General features: G+C 39.8%; 1 protein-coding gene across 3 annotated transcripts in view; it reads right to left on the minus strand.

Annotated features, from left to right (window-relative positions):
- LOC129768266 (exportin-4-like) overlaps positions 1–18,035 on the minus strand; it is a 48,721-nt gene that overhangs the window by 9,298 nt on the left and 21,388 nt on the right. For all 3 annotated transcript variants that reach the window (XM_055769787.1, XM_055769789.1, XM_055769788.1), the window contains exons 2-4: positions 10,510–11,486; positions 10,265–10,439; positions 8,871–10,208 (exon numbers count right to left, since the gene is read on the minus strand). In XM_055769787.1, the coding sequence (XP_055625762.1) occupies positions 8,871–10,208; positions 10,265–10,439; positions 10,510–11,486 (2,490 nt within the window). The remainder of the gene's footprint in view (positions 1–8,870; positions 10,209–10,264; positions 10,440–10,509; positions 11,487–18,035) is intronic.

An 18,035-nucleotide genomic window follows, 5' to 3' on the forward strand; every position in this document is an offset into this window, starting at 1 on the left:
GAATAAATTCTCTCTTATGTTATGTTCTTGTTTTTGAGGGACTTTAGCCTGAAGGTCATTCGTCCGTAATTCTCAATCAATAAATGAATATTTTAGAAGAACGCTGAAAGTTTTTCTTGTTAGTATGTGAATGAATGAGTATGAATATTCAATACAGGGATAAACATGAAATTCAGCTCTTTTGAACTTGTTGGTGGTCCTGAGAAGAAGCACCGGGAACACATATTCCACTCATCAAAAATACAAGAGAGAAAAAAAGTACTCACAACTTACATGTATCGCCTTGTTACTAGAATCTAGGCCCGAAAATGTTGATAATCCTTTCCTGTCAATTTTTCGATTCAAATCTAGTGGGAAAATTGCTCAATTACTATCGCGAAATAGGTGCTAGTAAATTGAAAAATATACGTCACACAAAAACACTTATTCATGAGATAGCTTGCCTAACTGTTTTACAAAGTGCATGTTAGTTCTATGAAATATTTCGCAATAGCAGAAAGACCGCAACTATATTTAAATCATCTACAAGAACGCCGATTGATAATGAATCCGCTTCTGCTGCATAGAAACTACGAGTGTAAACAAGCGATGTGTGCCCAACACATGCTCTGCATGTATGTGTAGCAGGAGCCCTATTATAACTAAATAGATTTCCGATTGGGCCCCAGCTTATAAAGAGATTTGTGTGATTTCAATAGCCTGTTTTCAAAACAATTGTTAACCCTTTCACGACCAAGGGGAAGGAAGGAAGGTATTGAATTAGAGAGACTTTAAACTCTGAGAGTTCATTCGTCTCTTGACCAAGGGGAATATTTTTCCGTTCTACAAAAATCGTTACCGATTGTTCAATTATTATTGAATCGATATTTTTTACTAAATGTCAAAATAAAACGTATGTCTACGGCAGCAAATGTGTTTTTAAACCAAAAAAAATCGAGGAGTTGTATCCGAGACACGACCGCTTAGGACGAAGGACTGCGCAATCTTTTTTTCGAAATTTGTTGGTTTATCATTTCGGATATTATTTGCGAATACGTCGAAATTTCATAAATAACTCTTTAGTAAAAAGTTCCGAGGACCCTGAGAAAGTTTAATGACTTGCGTGGTTTTGTAGAATCATTTCGAGAAGTAACGATTCTTTTTTGCGAGAACAATACACTAATTGGTCATATGTCGCAATTTGTTTCTTTAAATCAACGCACGCATTGCACTGAATATTTAACGAGAGGCATCTTCCATGCATCGCCATTCAACGAGCATCAAACACGCGTCTAACAATGCACAGCGATAGTTGCAGCGATAAAAATGAAACATCGCGAGAATGAATGTTTATGAAAAATCGTTTCTCTACTCTCGGTCAAAACCGTGAACAAAGCTAGTAGCTCGAGGGGAAACATTAAACACAAAACCCGCAGAATAAGCGACTTTTGTTGTCTCTGGCACAGAAAGATTCTGAGAATTTTCCTAAGAGGAGAATCAATACTTATACGCTACCGACAGCTTACTTAATATGCAAGAGTGGAGTTTACTTCGCAAATATTTTCTTTTCGCCATCCCCCGTTATTGACAGCTCTGTTCGTGAAAGTACACAACAGGACAGAACAAATGTATGAGGAAATGGGAATGTTTCCAATTTTCATCAATTTAAACCATATACAGACTATAGGATTGTAATGTATAAACAAATCTAAGAAAATTTCCGATTCAATTGGTATGCACACCGTTAAAATCCGTTCGCAGTAAAAATAGTTATTAACGTTAACTTTATTTCATAAAAACGTGACCTGTTTTCTGATTTGACACCCTTAATGTAAGACGTAGTCCTACGTCAAAAAGAACTGTCAAACATGGTCCGGTATGACTTAACAAAGACCACATAATAAATGTGTTTTGTGGAATGTCCACTTGTGCTTCACAAGTAAACGAATTTTTTTCGTAGAATACCATAACTAACTATTTATTTCACTTTTCTGATAATTTTTATTATGTTTTCTGATATACAAAGCAATGAAGAAAATACCGATATAATAAACCTAAATCTTCATTTATTTACATTCATGGTCCATAAGTAAAAATATTTCCGATGAAATTATAGGAAACCTATACACCCTGCTATGATTTTGTGGTGATATTCTCTTACTTTACACTCACAATAGCTAAAATATTGTGTTGTATTGGCATATTTGGTCTTGGGCATCTTATAGTCCTGAAAGGGTTAAGCTATGGAAATAAGTTTTTGGATCAATAATTAACAAACATAAAACGTGTAGACATCTCATCTTTCGAATAAAGTGATTATCATACCATTTCGTTCAATTTTTTAGGAGGTTAGTAGGACGTTCAAAATCTTGTTGTTCCGGCGTAACGCTCTCGTTTTCGAAACTTTGACCTAACACCCTAGTATAAAAACGAAAGACATAGTCATAGAAATTACCCAAACGACAGCTACCAGGAGGAAATTCACTCGAATTCCAATCACCCGAATGGAATATCTATCCGAATGAACATTTTCCCGAATGCGACATTTACCTGAATGCAACATTCACCTGAAAGTACTATTTACCGCTATATTTAATTAGAAGGTATTTTTATATTTAGCCAGCTGACCCGGCGAACTTCGTCCAGCTCAAAATTATTTGTTTGATGATTTTTTTGGAACATTCACGTTTTCTCACTAAGAGAACGTTCGTGGGTTCGATCTCAGAACTCTCCATTGATTGATCTTCTAATTGGCCCTTTACAATTTCTTTTTACTACAAATTTTTTATTACTTCTACCAAAACTAATCATTATTCAAATTTATCTTCAGAAACAACTTTCCCTCAAGATTCTTGATTCACTTGCAAATAACATGTTTCTCCGTTACAGGGAATACATGTTTGATGCAAGAACATAAATTTTCATTCATTATTCCATTTTCAAAGCGCGTTATTCTACCTGAATTTATTATCATTTTCACTTCACACCACCGGAACACGAAACTTGATTCCGCAAACGCGAAATCCAATTAGGTTAACATCGATGTCATTGTAGAACATATGGAAATCCAATTTTCCGACGTTTCTTTACAGTTTTCCGAAGATTTTCCGATTTTTCTCACCACTATGTTGATCTACAGGAAGAGATGAATACAACAAAATAAAAACGACTCAAATCGGACCATTCCTTCATAGGGTTTTGCGTTTATCAACATATGAGGCTAAGTACTTATCAGACCGCCCTCGTAGATAACGGAACAAATATGTAAGTGTAATGAATGATGATATGTTAGTGTAATGATGATGTTGCTCTGAATTGTAGAGGCTTCCTCAGACTCTCAGAATTACTCAGTGATTCCTCTTCCTATTTTTTCCCTTTTTGGTTTCTTCCTGTTTTAAAAAAAGACCAATTAAGAAAAACTAACTGAACATTCGGCCTTGACAAAGATCATTTGGAAAGCCTCGCTGCCGCTGCCATATATTTATTTATTTTGGCTTAACGTGTTTACAATTTTTCTCCAATTAACTCGGTTCGTGGCTATCTCCCTCCAATTCCGCGGGTACCCCGTGCTCACCATGTCATGCTCCACTTGGTCTAACCACCTTGCTCGTTGTGCTCCTCACCATTTTTGCAGGATTTTGCAGGAGTTGTCCGACATTCTTGCAACATGTCCTGCCCAGCGTATCCTTCCAGCTTTGATCACTTTCTGAATACTAGGTTTGCCGTGAGTCGCGTGAGCTCGTGGTTCATCCTTCGCCTCCATACGCCGTCCTTCTGTACATCGCCGAAGATGGTTCTTAACACTCGCCGTTCGAAGACTCTGAGTGCTCGCAGGTCCTCTTCGAGTATTGTCCACGTCTCGTGCCCGTAGAGGACAACTGGTCTTATGAGCGTTTTTTACAGGGAACATTTCGCACGACTGCTAAGTCTGTTTGACCTTAAGTGTTTGTGGAGACTATAGTAAGTACGACTCCCATTAATGATCCACTACCTCGAACTCATCGCCGTCGATCATTACACTACTACCTAATCGGGTCCTGTCGTGCTCGGATCCGAAAGCCAGCATGCATTTGGTTTTAGACGCATTGATTTTCAGTCCAATTCTCTCTGCTTCGTGCTTAAGTCTGGTGTAATGTTCAGCTACCGTCTCAAATGTTTTGCCGACAATGTCTACGTCATCAGCGAAGCAGATGAATTGACTGGATCTATTGAAAATCGTATTACGTAATCGTAATCGTCTCTAGCGCGATGTTGAACAGTAGGTAAGAGAGGCCATCACCTTGTCGAAGCCACCTGCGGGACTCAAATGGATCAAATAATCCACCCGAAATTCGCACACAGCACTGTATTCCATCCATCGTAGCCTTAATCAGTCTAGTCAGCTTCACGAGGAAGCCGTTTTCGTCCATGATTCTCCATACCTCTTTTCATGTTATTGAATCATATGCGGCTTTAAAGTCGATGAATAGATGGTGCATCGGGACTCTGTACTCACGGCATTTCTGGAGAATCTGCCGCAAGGTGAAGATTTGGTCAGTAGTAGACCGACCTACGATGAAGCCGGCCTGATAACCTCCCACGAATCTGTTTGTCAGTGGCGATAGACGACGGAAGATGATTTGGGAAGGCACTTTGTAGGCGGCATTCAGGACGGTGATTGAACGAAAGTTTTCACAGTCTAGTTTGTCCCCTTTCTTGAAGATAGGGCAAATAACCCCATCTTTCCACTCCTGCGGTAGTTGTTCTGTTTCCCAAATTGTAATAATCAGCCGATGCAGATAACTAACCAATTTTTCCGGGCCCATCTTGATAAGTTCCGCTCCGATGCCATCTTTGCCAGTTGATTTGTTGTCTTCAACTGTTTAATAGCATTCCTTACTTCACCTATCGTTGGGGGTGGTACATCTTCATTATTTACTGCACCAACGTAATCGCTTCCATCGTCATTTTGGTCCTCTGCCTGTACGCCATTCAGGTGTTCATCGAAGTGCTGCTTCCACCTTTCGGTCACATCACGTTCGTTCGTCAGTATATTCCCATCCTTATTCCTACACATTTCTGCTCGCGGCACGAAGCCTTTTCGGGATGCATTGAGTTTCTGGTAGAACTTTCATCTAGCCGTAGCAGAATGACTGAAGAATTACTTATTGGGGATTTTTTCCGATCGATCAATTAATTTTAGTGAATTCGAGTATTGTTTCCGGAGTAAAAGTGGCGTCAAAGTACAGCGCATTTCGAGCCGGATGTGAAGAAAGCGATTGAAACTGCGTTCTGCGGCGGAACACTGAAGATAATTTTTTTTTCCGCAGTGGTTTCTGTCGTTTTGCTAAGAGATACTAGAAAATTACTTGAATATTCATGAGCTTTACTGCTTCAGCTCTAGACGGCGAGCAATCAACAGTACATGTTAACCTAAAAATCTGCTCAAATTGGCGTTTTATTGCTTCGCGAAACTCGTAATCCAACGCTGACAATTTGGTCGTGTCTAATGGCGGGTTTACATTAGGGAGATCTGTAGCTATAGATGGATTTATTCACGTGAAAATAAGTGTAAACGGGTGAGAATAAATATGATACACTTATTCGAGATATATATAACTTGAATAAATTCAGCATATGTAAACGCTTGTGAATTTCTCACTGGTAAGAAATCACTAAAGTTGGATGCAGTTCTACTTCAAGTGAATAAATTCATCGAAAATATGAATATATTCATTATAGAAGTTCACGCTAGTGTAAACGGTTGATGATTTCTATAAATCTCATCATATTTCTTCACATGAATATATCCCTAGTCTAAACCCATCCTAAGACACCACTCTTTCTCCTTTATTGTTTTATTGCGGTCCGCGACACCATGACTAACACATGTTTGTGGCCCTCTGAAAAAAATTAAGCATTACCGTTCTAGAGCATTTACAAAAAACATTGTAACTCGAATACCACCTTTTACCCGAATAGTAAATAATCTCAAATCAGAAATAAATATTTAAAAAAAAAGTTAATAATTCTGATAATAAATTCAAATCAGCTGTGATTATTGAAATAAGAACAATTAGGCTGTCAAAAAAGTCCTGCGGTATTTCCGCGAGGTGTCGTTGTAAGCGCGTAGTTCTAGTTGTATTAATTGTATCGAGTCATACTATAGCTTGTTGGAAAGGTATTTTTGCGCGTTATAATATAGTCCTTGACAGTGTTTTGTTTGGTTAAGTCGTTCGTGAGTTCTAGTGTCGCAAATATGGAGCAAAATAAAGAGGAAATCCGACATATTTTACAGTACTACTATGACAAAGGCAAAAATGCATCTCAAACTGCCAATAAAATTTGTGCAGTTTATGGACCCGATACAGTTTCTATTTTCACCGCACAACGATGGTTTCGAGGTCGTCGAAGATGCGCCACGCTCCGGAAGGCCTGTCGTCGAAAATTGCGACAAAATCGGCATAGTAGCAGCCGTAGCAAGGCCAAGAGCTGGGGATAAGTCATCAAACCGTTATTAACCATTTGAAGAAGCTTGGATTCACAAAGAAGCTCGATGTATGGGTGCCACACACGTTGACGCAAAAAAACATCTTTGACCGTATCGACGCATGTGAATCGCTGCTGAATCGCAACAAAATCGACCCGTTTCTGAAGCGGATGGTGACTGGCGATGAAAAGTGGGTCACTTACGACAACGTGAAGCGCAAACGTGGTCGAAGCCCGCTGAAGCGGCTCAGACGGTGGCCAAGCCCTCATTAACGATCAGGAAGGTTCTGCTGTGTGTTTGGTGGGATTGTCAAGGAATAATCTATTATGAGCTGCTTCCCTATGGCCAAACGCTCAATTCGGACCTGTACTGCCAACAACTGGACCACTTGAAGGTAGCACTCATGAAGAAGAGGCCATCTTTGATAAACAGAGGCCGCATTGTCTTCCATCAGGACAACGCCAGGCCACACACTTCTTTGGTGACGCGCCAGAAGCTCCGGGAGCTCGGATGGGAGGTTCTTTTGCATCCGCCGTATAGTCCGGACCTTGCACCAAGTGACTACCCCCTGTTTTTGTCCATGGCGAACGAGCTAGGTAGTCAAAAGTTAGCCACAAAAGAGGCCTGTGAAAATTGGCTATCCGAGTTTTTTGCCAATAAGGAAGCGAGCTTCTATAACAGGGGTATTATGAAGTTGGCATCTCGTTGGGAACAAGTCATCGAACAAAACGGTGCATATTTGACTTAAAACAGATGATTGTAACTAATTTTATGAACAAATGAAAATTCAAAAAAAATACCGCAGGATTTTTTTGACAGCCTAATATAAGATATACGATAGATATTTACTTTTTGCATTGAAATATGTTTGGTATAGTTCAAAGCCAAAATTAACGCAAACTCTCGGTCGGACCTAACTAAAGGACCATCTCCTATGTTACAAACTAACCGGGCAATCTGTGGAGTACAGTTTTGCTTGCAAGTGGCAGCCGCTTCCGACGGCGAGTAGGCGGCCGACTCTGATTGCGTCACCTTGGCGACTTTCGGCCGCAACGGTTTCTTATTCTGGTTAGATGGGGACTTCACCCGATTACATTGACCTCAAAATGAATTTCATCACAACAAATTATTTAATATAAAAATATGTTAAAATTACTTACATCATTTACTAAAAAAAATGTGCCAAAGCCCTGTTAATTTCTAAGCCTCGAAGAACAATACGAAAATGAAAGAAAACGGCTATTAGTTGTGTTGGAGTTGACACAGCGAAGTCTCCCGTCTCTCATTTCAAAATTTTCTCATTAAAATTTTTCATTTTACTGCTTATTTTTATTGCTCTGTTCAAGTCTTCTTCATTATCAGGAGATTCGACAAAACTGATTTGTCGGACTTTTTCCTTCTTCATTCGGGAAAATGTTGCATTTGGGTATTCGTTACAATGGGTGAATGTACGTGATTCGAGTGAATGGTGCCGTTTTACCGTTTAGGATATAAAAGTCTTTAATATTAAATTCAATGTTTGAGTTAAATTTTGTAGCAACGCATTTAGGATATTATTTCTCCTAATTAGCTCATTAATTTTTCAAACATCATATTTCAATCAGACATCTGGATTTTGAGTTAAGATGTTTTAAAATAAAGATCAATGATTTTAAATACGTCCTTTTGAAAAATAAATCGTAATTTAAATTTATTTATTTATTCATTTCGTCAAACAAATGTGGACTACACACTCATACACTAATGTTACAATGTTTTCTTAGGTTAAATATTATTTTTGCGGTACATGTTTCTTTTTAGCTGTTTTTTATTCATTGTTGTGTCAATTATTTCGCAGTGCTGATTGTATATACGCATCATGCGATTGATAGGGGCGTTATTTGCATAATTTGTTCTGGATGTTTTGGTTAGAAACAAATTTCGTGTTCTTAGTTGACGCCCAGGTACATAGAAATTTAGTTTTTCTAGTAATTCAGCTGACTGTACTCGTTGCGAAATTAGGTCATTAGGTACAAAAGAAAGCATTGCAAATTCACGGCGTTTTTTAGTGTTTGGATGTTTATGAGCATGCAGCGTGCTTCATATGAAGGAAGTGGAAATGAGGTCCAGTTGAGTTTACGAAGTGCAAATAGAAGAAACTGTTTCTGGACTGACTCAATGCGTTCTTCATGTACGACCATATACGGGTTCCACACGATGTTACAGTATTCCAGAATAAGCCTTACATATGTAATATATAAAAGCTTTATTGTGTATGGGTCCTGGAAGTTATGTGAGAAGCGTTTGACAAAACTTAACACACTATTCGCCTTATAAATTGGTCATATGATAATGGAAATTGTGATTTTAGACAGCTTCCATCATTAGTACCAAGTTTCGAAATAAAATCGGAGGGGATCGGGAAAAATTTTCAGTGACTTACCGTGTAGTTATGATATAAATCAAGGAACGTAGGCAGCCCCTTGCATATGCTTTGAATCTTTGAAAATATGATAGTCGTCGAGTTCAAAAAAGCTCCTTGCACACAACCGATCAGTTCCTCCAATATTTCCGTCACTTTCATCTTAACATCTGTATTCTGATACACAGACTGGAAGTTTTGATGTGAAATCAGCAGCTTGTACTTCTCTTCGATAGGCAACAGCACTTTTCCCAGATAGTCGGCACGCATCTCGTCACTCTCTACGCTGCTAGACACCATCACGAATCCTTTCAAAAGCTTTCGTTTGATTGACACCGGCAAATCCACACTCTTCAAATCACAAATCGATCGGAAAAACTCCGAATTGAAAATCGCTTGACAGCGATTCTTCCGTCGCAGCAGCACCAAAAACAACTCACAAGTTTCATCAATCACGGTTTGCTCCGCACGCATATACTGAGCATTCAGGCATATCTTGTTCAACAGATAATTAATAACCCACACGGATCCGGGCGATCCTGCTCCGAAGGCTTCTTTGAAAATCATACTCACAGAATCCTCGTTCAGTGGCATCAGATATGCATCGGACCAACGTCGCAAGAACCAAACCACCGTTGTGCTCAACTCGGGGCTAATGAATTGATTCATTCGCACCTCAATGGCACTTTTCTCCAGCTCGCACAGCCGGAATCCAGCCGCAATCAGTCGAATCACCGGATCGGCATTAATGTCAGCATTGGGAATCTCCTGAATGTCTCGATTGGGTGAAGCCAGCAGCTTTAAACTGTTGTTAACATCAGTCACATTGTTTGCAATATTTTGGCTACAGTACTGCAGAACTTCACCCGGAATCGTAGCTGATTCTCCCACCGATTCCAGTGCCAGCACATGCCCTGCGACAAGCAGTATCCAGTGGATATCTTCAAATAAATTTTCCATTGTTTTGGAACAGACAACACTCATTGTTTTTGTCGAATGCAACATATGCAACTGCGTTCCCAAGCTTCTAGTGCGGTCTTCCAAAAGCTTCGACAGAAGCGGCAACGAGTGGCTCAATATTTCCCGTCCAAAATATCCAATGATCATCAGCTGCTCCTTGAATCGTTCCCGGTCGGATTCCTCAAATTCTGTGATCTCATCTATTGTATCGGCATCGCGACCCACCCCACGCATTCCATCCGGAGCTGCCAAATGGTACTGGACGTATTTCTCGAACATTTGAGTTATGAACGGAACCATCGCTTCCACCGGATAGTTTTCTTTGTCATTCAGGATGTACAACCAAATTTCCAGCAGGTTGCTCAACGCGTCGATGTATACCGTTTCATCGGAAGCCGTCTGAGAAAGAAAACGTTATTAGTACGAATATCAAAGAAAAGATTCTTGTCACATACCGCTTCTTCCATCGCGGACAGTTCTATAAACTTCAGAGTCATCGTTAGAGTTTGCTGCATGAACGCATTGAAGAGATCATTCGGGAGATTCTTAATTTCTGCTCGGGGGAGCAGTTGCAATAGTTTACGTAGAATCAAAGAGAAACTATAGGCTTCCTTTTCCTTGATTTCGAACCTGTAGGCAAAAAAAGTACTTTTCACGTCTTGAACAATTCCAAAACCGAAAACAAGATAATTTTACTCACGTGGAGAGCATCGGAAGAAAGTGGGTCAAATAGTTCACCAAGTAGTTCATGCTTTCCTCCTTATTATCGGAGATTATGGGCCCCTTCAGGGTGGACAGCTGCAGGATACAGATCAGCGCTTTCGGTTGCAGTTCCTCGTTATCCCGAGTCTTCCAGTAGATGAAGAAGAATATCTCCAGTAGCTTCGGCTCAAAAATAACATTCTTCCACTGGGCATGTAATCGTAAGGGAGGCGCATGGAGAGCCTTTGTCACCGTCTCGGACGTATCAATGATTTTCTTCGACAGCGATGGCTGCATAACGCGCACAATTTGCAGTTTAGGCAGCAAAAATCCCCACGTGAGGATCGTCTCCATCACAAACAACATTTGTTTGAAGAGATACAGATGCATTGAGTTGCTTGCGTCGAACCTTTTGATAAGTTCCTCCATTGCTTGCAGCGTCATGATGAATGCTTTCAACAGATCCGAATCCTCGAACTGCTTTTTGGCCCGGAAGTGCTCGTATGTCGTCAGACCGGTATCATCCGAGCGGACAATGTTACAGTACTCCTCCAAGATGGCCAATATTATGCTGCAGCTCAGGATCTGCTGTTTGATATCGCCGGACGTAAGCATCTTCTTCGTCTCCTCGAGAATTTGGCCCCGTTCGAGCCCCAGGTCCTCTAAACTCGCCCGCTTGATCATGATTGCCACCACCTGGAGCAACTTGTCGCGGATGAAAACTGGAATGTCCCGCTGAATGATATAATTCAGCAGATACTGTCTTAGCGAGGCTTTGTCCTGGTCGGGAATGTACTTCCACTCGGCCACCACCGCTTTCTTGAGAATGTCTGCCGCTTCGAACAGCACTAAATCTACAACTGACTTCTCGAGGATTGCCTGACATAGCACGTACGGGGATGTCGTTTTGCGGAAGTTCATGAAAATGGTTTCGGACTGCTGGCGCTGCTCTTTGGTGACCACTGCTGGCGGGGCCTGTCGCGAATGAATAGAACAATAGAACATTATTTACTATATTTGGAGTTTGGAGATTGAGATTTCACAGAAGAGTGTTTGTAACCGTTTCGATGGAGTTGAAGAAAAATATGCGCTATTCGACGAGAAAGACAAACCAGGAATTCAAATAGATGAAGGATGGCGCCAAATTTAGACAGAAGAGCTTCATTTTTTGGTAGTTGATTATACCGAAGAGACGAATTTGGGGATCATGTTTTCGGTAGACACGTGCCATTCTTGTCGTACTTCGTATTTCAGTTGATTAAGAAGTTAGTGAAGACTTCTTAGTAACCATGTAGCATTAGCTTATGTCATAAATTAACCATGTATCAACATTTCTGCTGCTTATTGCTGTAAATCAGCATTTCGAAACATAACTGTTGTGAATCAGCGTTCTTGTTAGTAATCAGCAATGGCGTCTCGTTCATATGTGCAAAATATCTTGGCTCAAGTTCAACACTCACATTGACAATGTCATCGAGAAAATTGCCAAAAAGTATGGAATCTTATGTCGATTGAAAAACGATTTAACTATTTGCAAAATACAGCTATACAAATCAATCATCTCTCCTCATTTGAACTTTTGCTCTTCCATTTTATTTTTAGCCAATGATACACAAATATCGATATTACGAGGTATGGCTATTAAATAACGAGACTGGTTACGAAAAAGGGTTATATTTTGAAAATAACGGTATAACGATATGCTCCCCTTCAATATACTCCCCTTGGCTCCTCACACACATTTCCATACGTTTTTTCCATTGTTCGAAGCAGTGCTGAAACTCTTCTTTTGTGGTGGCGTTCAAAAGCCGCGTCGCTTTTTCCTTCGCCTCTTCTACGGACTGAAATCGGGTACCTTTCAACACGGATTTGATCTTGGGGAATAGAAAAAAAAGTCGCATGGGGCTAGATCTGACGAGTACGGGGCGTGTTCGAGCACTGGAATGCCCTTATAGTCTAAAAATTGCTTCACCGACAGCCCGTTATGGACTGGTGCGTTGTTGTTCATGTTTTTCGTCACACATGATTTCCGACGCGCACTACAAACCACGTTCCATTCAAACCACTGCTGCTCGCAAACTACTATAGTGACAAAAACGTGTTTACGTACGTTTATAGCAGACACTTCAAGCTACCGAACGCACTATTCGTTTTTCCCCACCCCTCTAGGGTGCCATCCAGGTGCGCAGTCTCGTTATTTGATAGCCATACCTCGTAATACGCCAAACATATTAAAAGAGCCTATTTACTATAAAAAAAGACAACAAATTAGAAATATTTTTTTAAATACAGGTCAGACTCGATTATCCGGAGACTCGATTATCCGGGATTCGATTATACGGAGTATTTTATTTTTGATTTTCGGAAATTTTGAATAATTTGTATAATAATTCCATATTGAATAGCTAATATGGGTATCAAATGAAAGGGCTTGACTAGTAGAACACAGTTATTTATGAAGAATGCAAATCCAAAATGGCCGCCACCACAAAATGGCGCCATATTTATTTTTTACAACTCCATCAATATGGGTATCAAATGAAAAGGCTTGACTAGTAGAATACAGTTATTTATGAAAATGCAAATCTAAGAATGCAGCCACTACAAAATGGCGGATTACATATTTTCTCAGAACCTCATCAATATGGGTATCAAATGAAAGGGCTTGACTAGTAAAAGTTATTTATGAAAACTTCAAATCCAAAATGGCCACCACCACAAGATGACGCCTTGAATAATAGAATACAATTATTTATGAAAAATGCAAATCCAAGATGGCGGCCACTTACCAATCCCTTTCATTTGATATACATAATGATGGGGTTCTGAGAAAATGAGTAGTCCGCCATTTTGTGGCGGCCGTTATCTTGGATTTACAGTTTTCATAAATAACTGTATTCTACTAATCTATTCCTTTCATTTGATATACATATTGATGGGGTTCTGAAAATGTGTAATCCGCTAATTTGTAGCGGCCGCCATTTTGGATTTACATTTTTCATAAATAACTGTGTTCTAGTAGTCAATCCCTTTCATTTGATATACATATTGATGGGGTTCTGAAAAAATCCGAAAAAAGTCCGCCATTTTGTAGCGTGATTTACATTTTCCATAAATAATTGTGTTCTACTGGTCAAGCCCTTTCATTCAATACCCGTATTGATGGGGTTTTGGGAAAATATGTAAATAATCCGCCATTTTGTAGCATTTTGTAGATTTTTGTTCGAAACTGGAAATGGATTTTAATGTGATGAAACGCACTCCTATATCTTCTTCTATCAAAAAAAAAAAGGATCGCCGGATGTGTTGATAAAAGCAGAACTCGAGGAAGGAATTGTCCGATTCAGTGCTGTCTTTATTCAATTATATTTTCTGTATAAAACATTTATTCCATGTAACGGACAAACATGTTATTTCTGCGATTGGACCCATGAACTTGCTCATAGTAAAAAAAATTGAATGTTTTTTTGAACTCGTGACCTCTCACGCTACAGGTCACGAGTTCAATTCCCACTCCCGACATTTTTCCAAAAATGGAAGTAAAAGTGACGAATAAAAGTCAATATAATACAGATAAAAGAAAAAAAAACATGTTATTTGCAAGTGGTTTAAAAATCTTGAACGAGAATTATGTCTGAAAATAATCTGATATTATAATGATGAGTTTTGCTTGAGCTTGAGCTTGGGTAGACTGTACAATTCGTAGTTGCTCTCCGTGATTGACCTGAACCAACCAAATTGCACAAAGAACACACAGAATGACGCTTGGGACTAGCAAATCATTCTCGTTGTGCAATTTTCGGTGATTCGAGCTTTAAATGGTCAATAACGACGCCGGCCACGTCCTTACAGTCACCAGGGGAAGGGAAGGAATGTTAGTATTATATTCGCCGCCCGAAGGCCAGAAGGGTCGCCTCTATAGCGTGGTTCCCTAGCGTTTATCATGGAAGGGATGATTGATAGTGGGAATGGTTAAGAAAAAATCAGGATTCACTGCGGTATGTGATGTGATCATTTTAACGCGAACTATTGTCCACTCGTCGAAACAAATTTTCGAATATTTTATATGTTACACACGTTAGAGATTGTCTCTAGGTATCATGAGAAGGAAAACCTGTTAAATTGATTGGACCGACTATATATTCATAAATACATGTTCTTTTTTCAATCGCTAATCCAGTCGCGATGACGGACTGTTACATGTCGGAAACCTGAGAAGGTAACCGAGAGAACTCCTCTAAACCAATGGACCCTGCGATATATTCAATTTTATATCACGGGTACGCTTCATAGACTAAAGCTACTAAGTTCATATTAGTTCCAAACTGGTTCCATTTAGATTAGATTTGATGCATCGCTGTGCGAAAATGTGGCCGAACAAATCGTATGCAATCACGAGAAGTAAACAGCTACACACAACTGCACTGATGCGACCGCTAGTTGCCATCGCCCCACCCTAAATCGGCCTCATCAAGTAAACAAAATAGCCTGCCAATGCAACCGCACTCAAGGCGATGAAGACAGTGGATCCGAGCCCTCACGAAAACATGGTTGCACAATTCACAAAAAGAAACAAACCATTCTACCCGCCCGAAGAATCAAAGCGAGGGAAAACAAGACACCCACACCAATACAATTTCCACGGCTGCAATCCCATGACTCCACACGACTCGTACGGCCACACTCTCACACAACAGTCGCATGATATTATAATGATGAGTTTTGTTAGAAATACTAGGAATTTTATAGTAAAAGGTAAATTCAACGGGGTCCAATAGAAAATCAATCAATGAACAGTTCTGCGATTGGACCCATGAACTTGCGCTTAGTAAGAAAACGTGAATGTTTGAAGGTATTGATAACAAAAAACAAATTTTGGCGGGATGAAGTTTGCTGGATCAGCTAGTGCTATCTAAATATTACGTTTTCCATAAGGCGGCTCGTCTGCTAGCAGCAATTTTAACGCAATTGTGCAACCAGAATGCTGATTACCAGAAGCGAGATTTGAGGGAAATATTTTCAAGAAGGCCTGATCCAGATAACTTTTCATCAACACGAATGCACAGTCAGAAGTGCAATGGAGTACTTCAGAATCATTTGCTTCTGCTTTTTTTAGTGATATAATTCCCACAAAAATATCGTGAAGATTGCTACCGATCAGTGCTTTTTTTAATCTTCAATATTTTATTCTCGTTAAATTCTGGCTTCGCATAAAAAAAACTCGCAGTTTATTACCTAACTTCACTTTGTCAAAGCTAGTGCATCGACAACAAAGATCATCTATCAATTGTTTGAAAAATTTTTCTATTTATTAATTCGTTTATTTTTACAGGCTCAATTACATAAGTTTAAAGGAGCCGAATTCTTAACTAAACATATTAACTATATCTATATATATATATGAACAATTTTCCTTAATTCTATTGTTAATAAGGTAGAAAACCGATCACTCGCGGTAGACTCGAGTTTAGAAGGGTGACATATTTTTATCAGGAATAGGATGGGATATAAGGATATGTTGACAATGTTCACACTCACACTCATCACACTCAACTCTTAAACCTATCTTATAACTACTATGTATTTACATTTCAACTTATTCTATTGTTAGTAAGAAGAGAACCGAACCGCGAAGGAAGAAAAGGAGGGGATAAGGATGTAGGGGCAATCACACACTATGATCGATAGCTTTAAGGAAAACATATATTTGGGACATGTAATCAAGATCTAACCGAGCCAACACATCTCTCACCGGAACATTGGGCTGACTTCCTCGGGCCCGAAGGGAGTTTTCTAAATTCGATCTGGTGACAAAATACAACTCGCACGACCAAACAACGTGTTCAATGTCGTGATAACCTTTGCCACAAACGCAGAGATTGCTGCTGGCAAGATTAAAGCGGAAGAGTAGTGCATCTAACGAACAGTGATTGGAAATGAGTCGGGAGAAGGTATGAATAAAGTCCCGACTTAAGTCCAGACTTTTGAACCACGGTTTGAGGCTAACCTTAGCGATAATCGAGTGAAACCACCGGCCCAATTCATCTTCATTCCACTTGCGTTGCCAGTTAGCAATGGTATTTTTGCGGACTAAAGAATAAAATTCATTGAAGGCGATATGACGCTGATAAATATCACCTTCAATTGCACCTACCTTTGCTAATGAGTCAGCCCTCTCACCCGGAATTGAGCAATGTGAAGGGACCCAGACAAAGGTAATGACATAACAGCGTCTGGTTAAAGCACTCAAAATTTCTCGTATTCTCTCAAGGAAGTACGGCGAGTGCTTTTCCGGTCTCACTGAACGGATAGCTTCGACAGAGCTAAGACTATCCGTTACAATGTAATAGTGTTCAACAGGTCGTGAGGCGACGCTGTCCAGCGCCCAGTGTATCGCTGCCAATTCAGAAATATACACTGAGCAAGGATATTGAAGACTGTGGGAGGTGCTAAAATTCGTTGAACACTCCAAATCCTGTGGACTCATTCATAGAGGACCCATCAGTAAAATACATACAATTGATATCCCCATACTTTGCATCAAAGATCGTTGGAACGATCCTCGATCGAAGATAATCTGATATTCCATGGATATCTTGCTTCATGGACAGATCAAAATGCACAGAGGAATTGATGTAGCCAGGAAAACGAACACGGTTGGGAATATACGAAGAAGGATCAACCTGCATGGAGACGAATTCATGATATGAACTCATGAAGCCAGAATGAAAATTTAGCTCGATCAACTGCTCAAAATTCCCGATCATCACTGGATTCATAACCTTACACCGGATGAGGTGACGAAGAGATAGTAAATTGAAGCGATCTTTTAGTGGGAGTACGCCCGCCAAAACTTCGAGACTTATGGTATGCCCTGAGGTCATACATCCCAACGCAATACGGAGACAAAGATACTGAATTCGCTCGAGTTTAATGAGGTGTGTTTTGGCAGCTGATTGAAAACAGAAACTGCCATACTCCATCACTGAGAGAATAGTTGTTCGATACAACATTATAAGATTTTCGGGATGGGCTGTAATTGGGTAATTGTACGGAGAAAGTTTATTCTTTGTTGGCATTTTTTACTCAGATACCTAATATGAGCCTCCCAAGAACATTTGGAGTCGAACCAGACCCCAAGATACTTGAATGACATAGCATGAGTGATCGGTTTACCCAAAAGTTGAAGCTTTGGTTTTGCAGGTCTATGCTTCCTAGAAAAGACGACCATCTCTATTTCTCTGTGGAGAATTCGATCCCTAGCAATTCGCAACACAGTTGCAATTTTGTGTAAGGCATAATTTGTGTAATTTTGTGTATTGTCAATGTCGCTTACGTAGAAGTTGTACAAAAGGGGGCTTAAACATGAGCCCTGGGGGAGGCCCATGTAGGAGATCCGACGTACAGCCGAATCCCCGTGAGAAAAATTCAAATGTTTCTCACAAAGCAAGTTATATAACATATTATTCAATAGAAGCGGCAGACCCCGAGAGTGTAATTTGTCTGACAAAACCTCTATTGAAA

This window comes from Toxorhynchites rutilus, chromosome 2 (genome assembly GCF_029784135.1).
Source record: "Toxorhynchites rutilus septentrionalis strain SRP chromosome 2, ASM2978413v1, whole genome shotgun sequence".
Taxonomy (NCBI): Eukaryota; Metazoa; Arthropoda; class Insecta; order Diptera; family Culicidae; genus Toxorhynchites; species Toxorhynchites rutilus.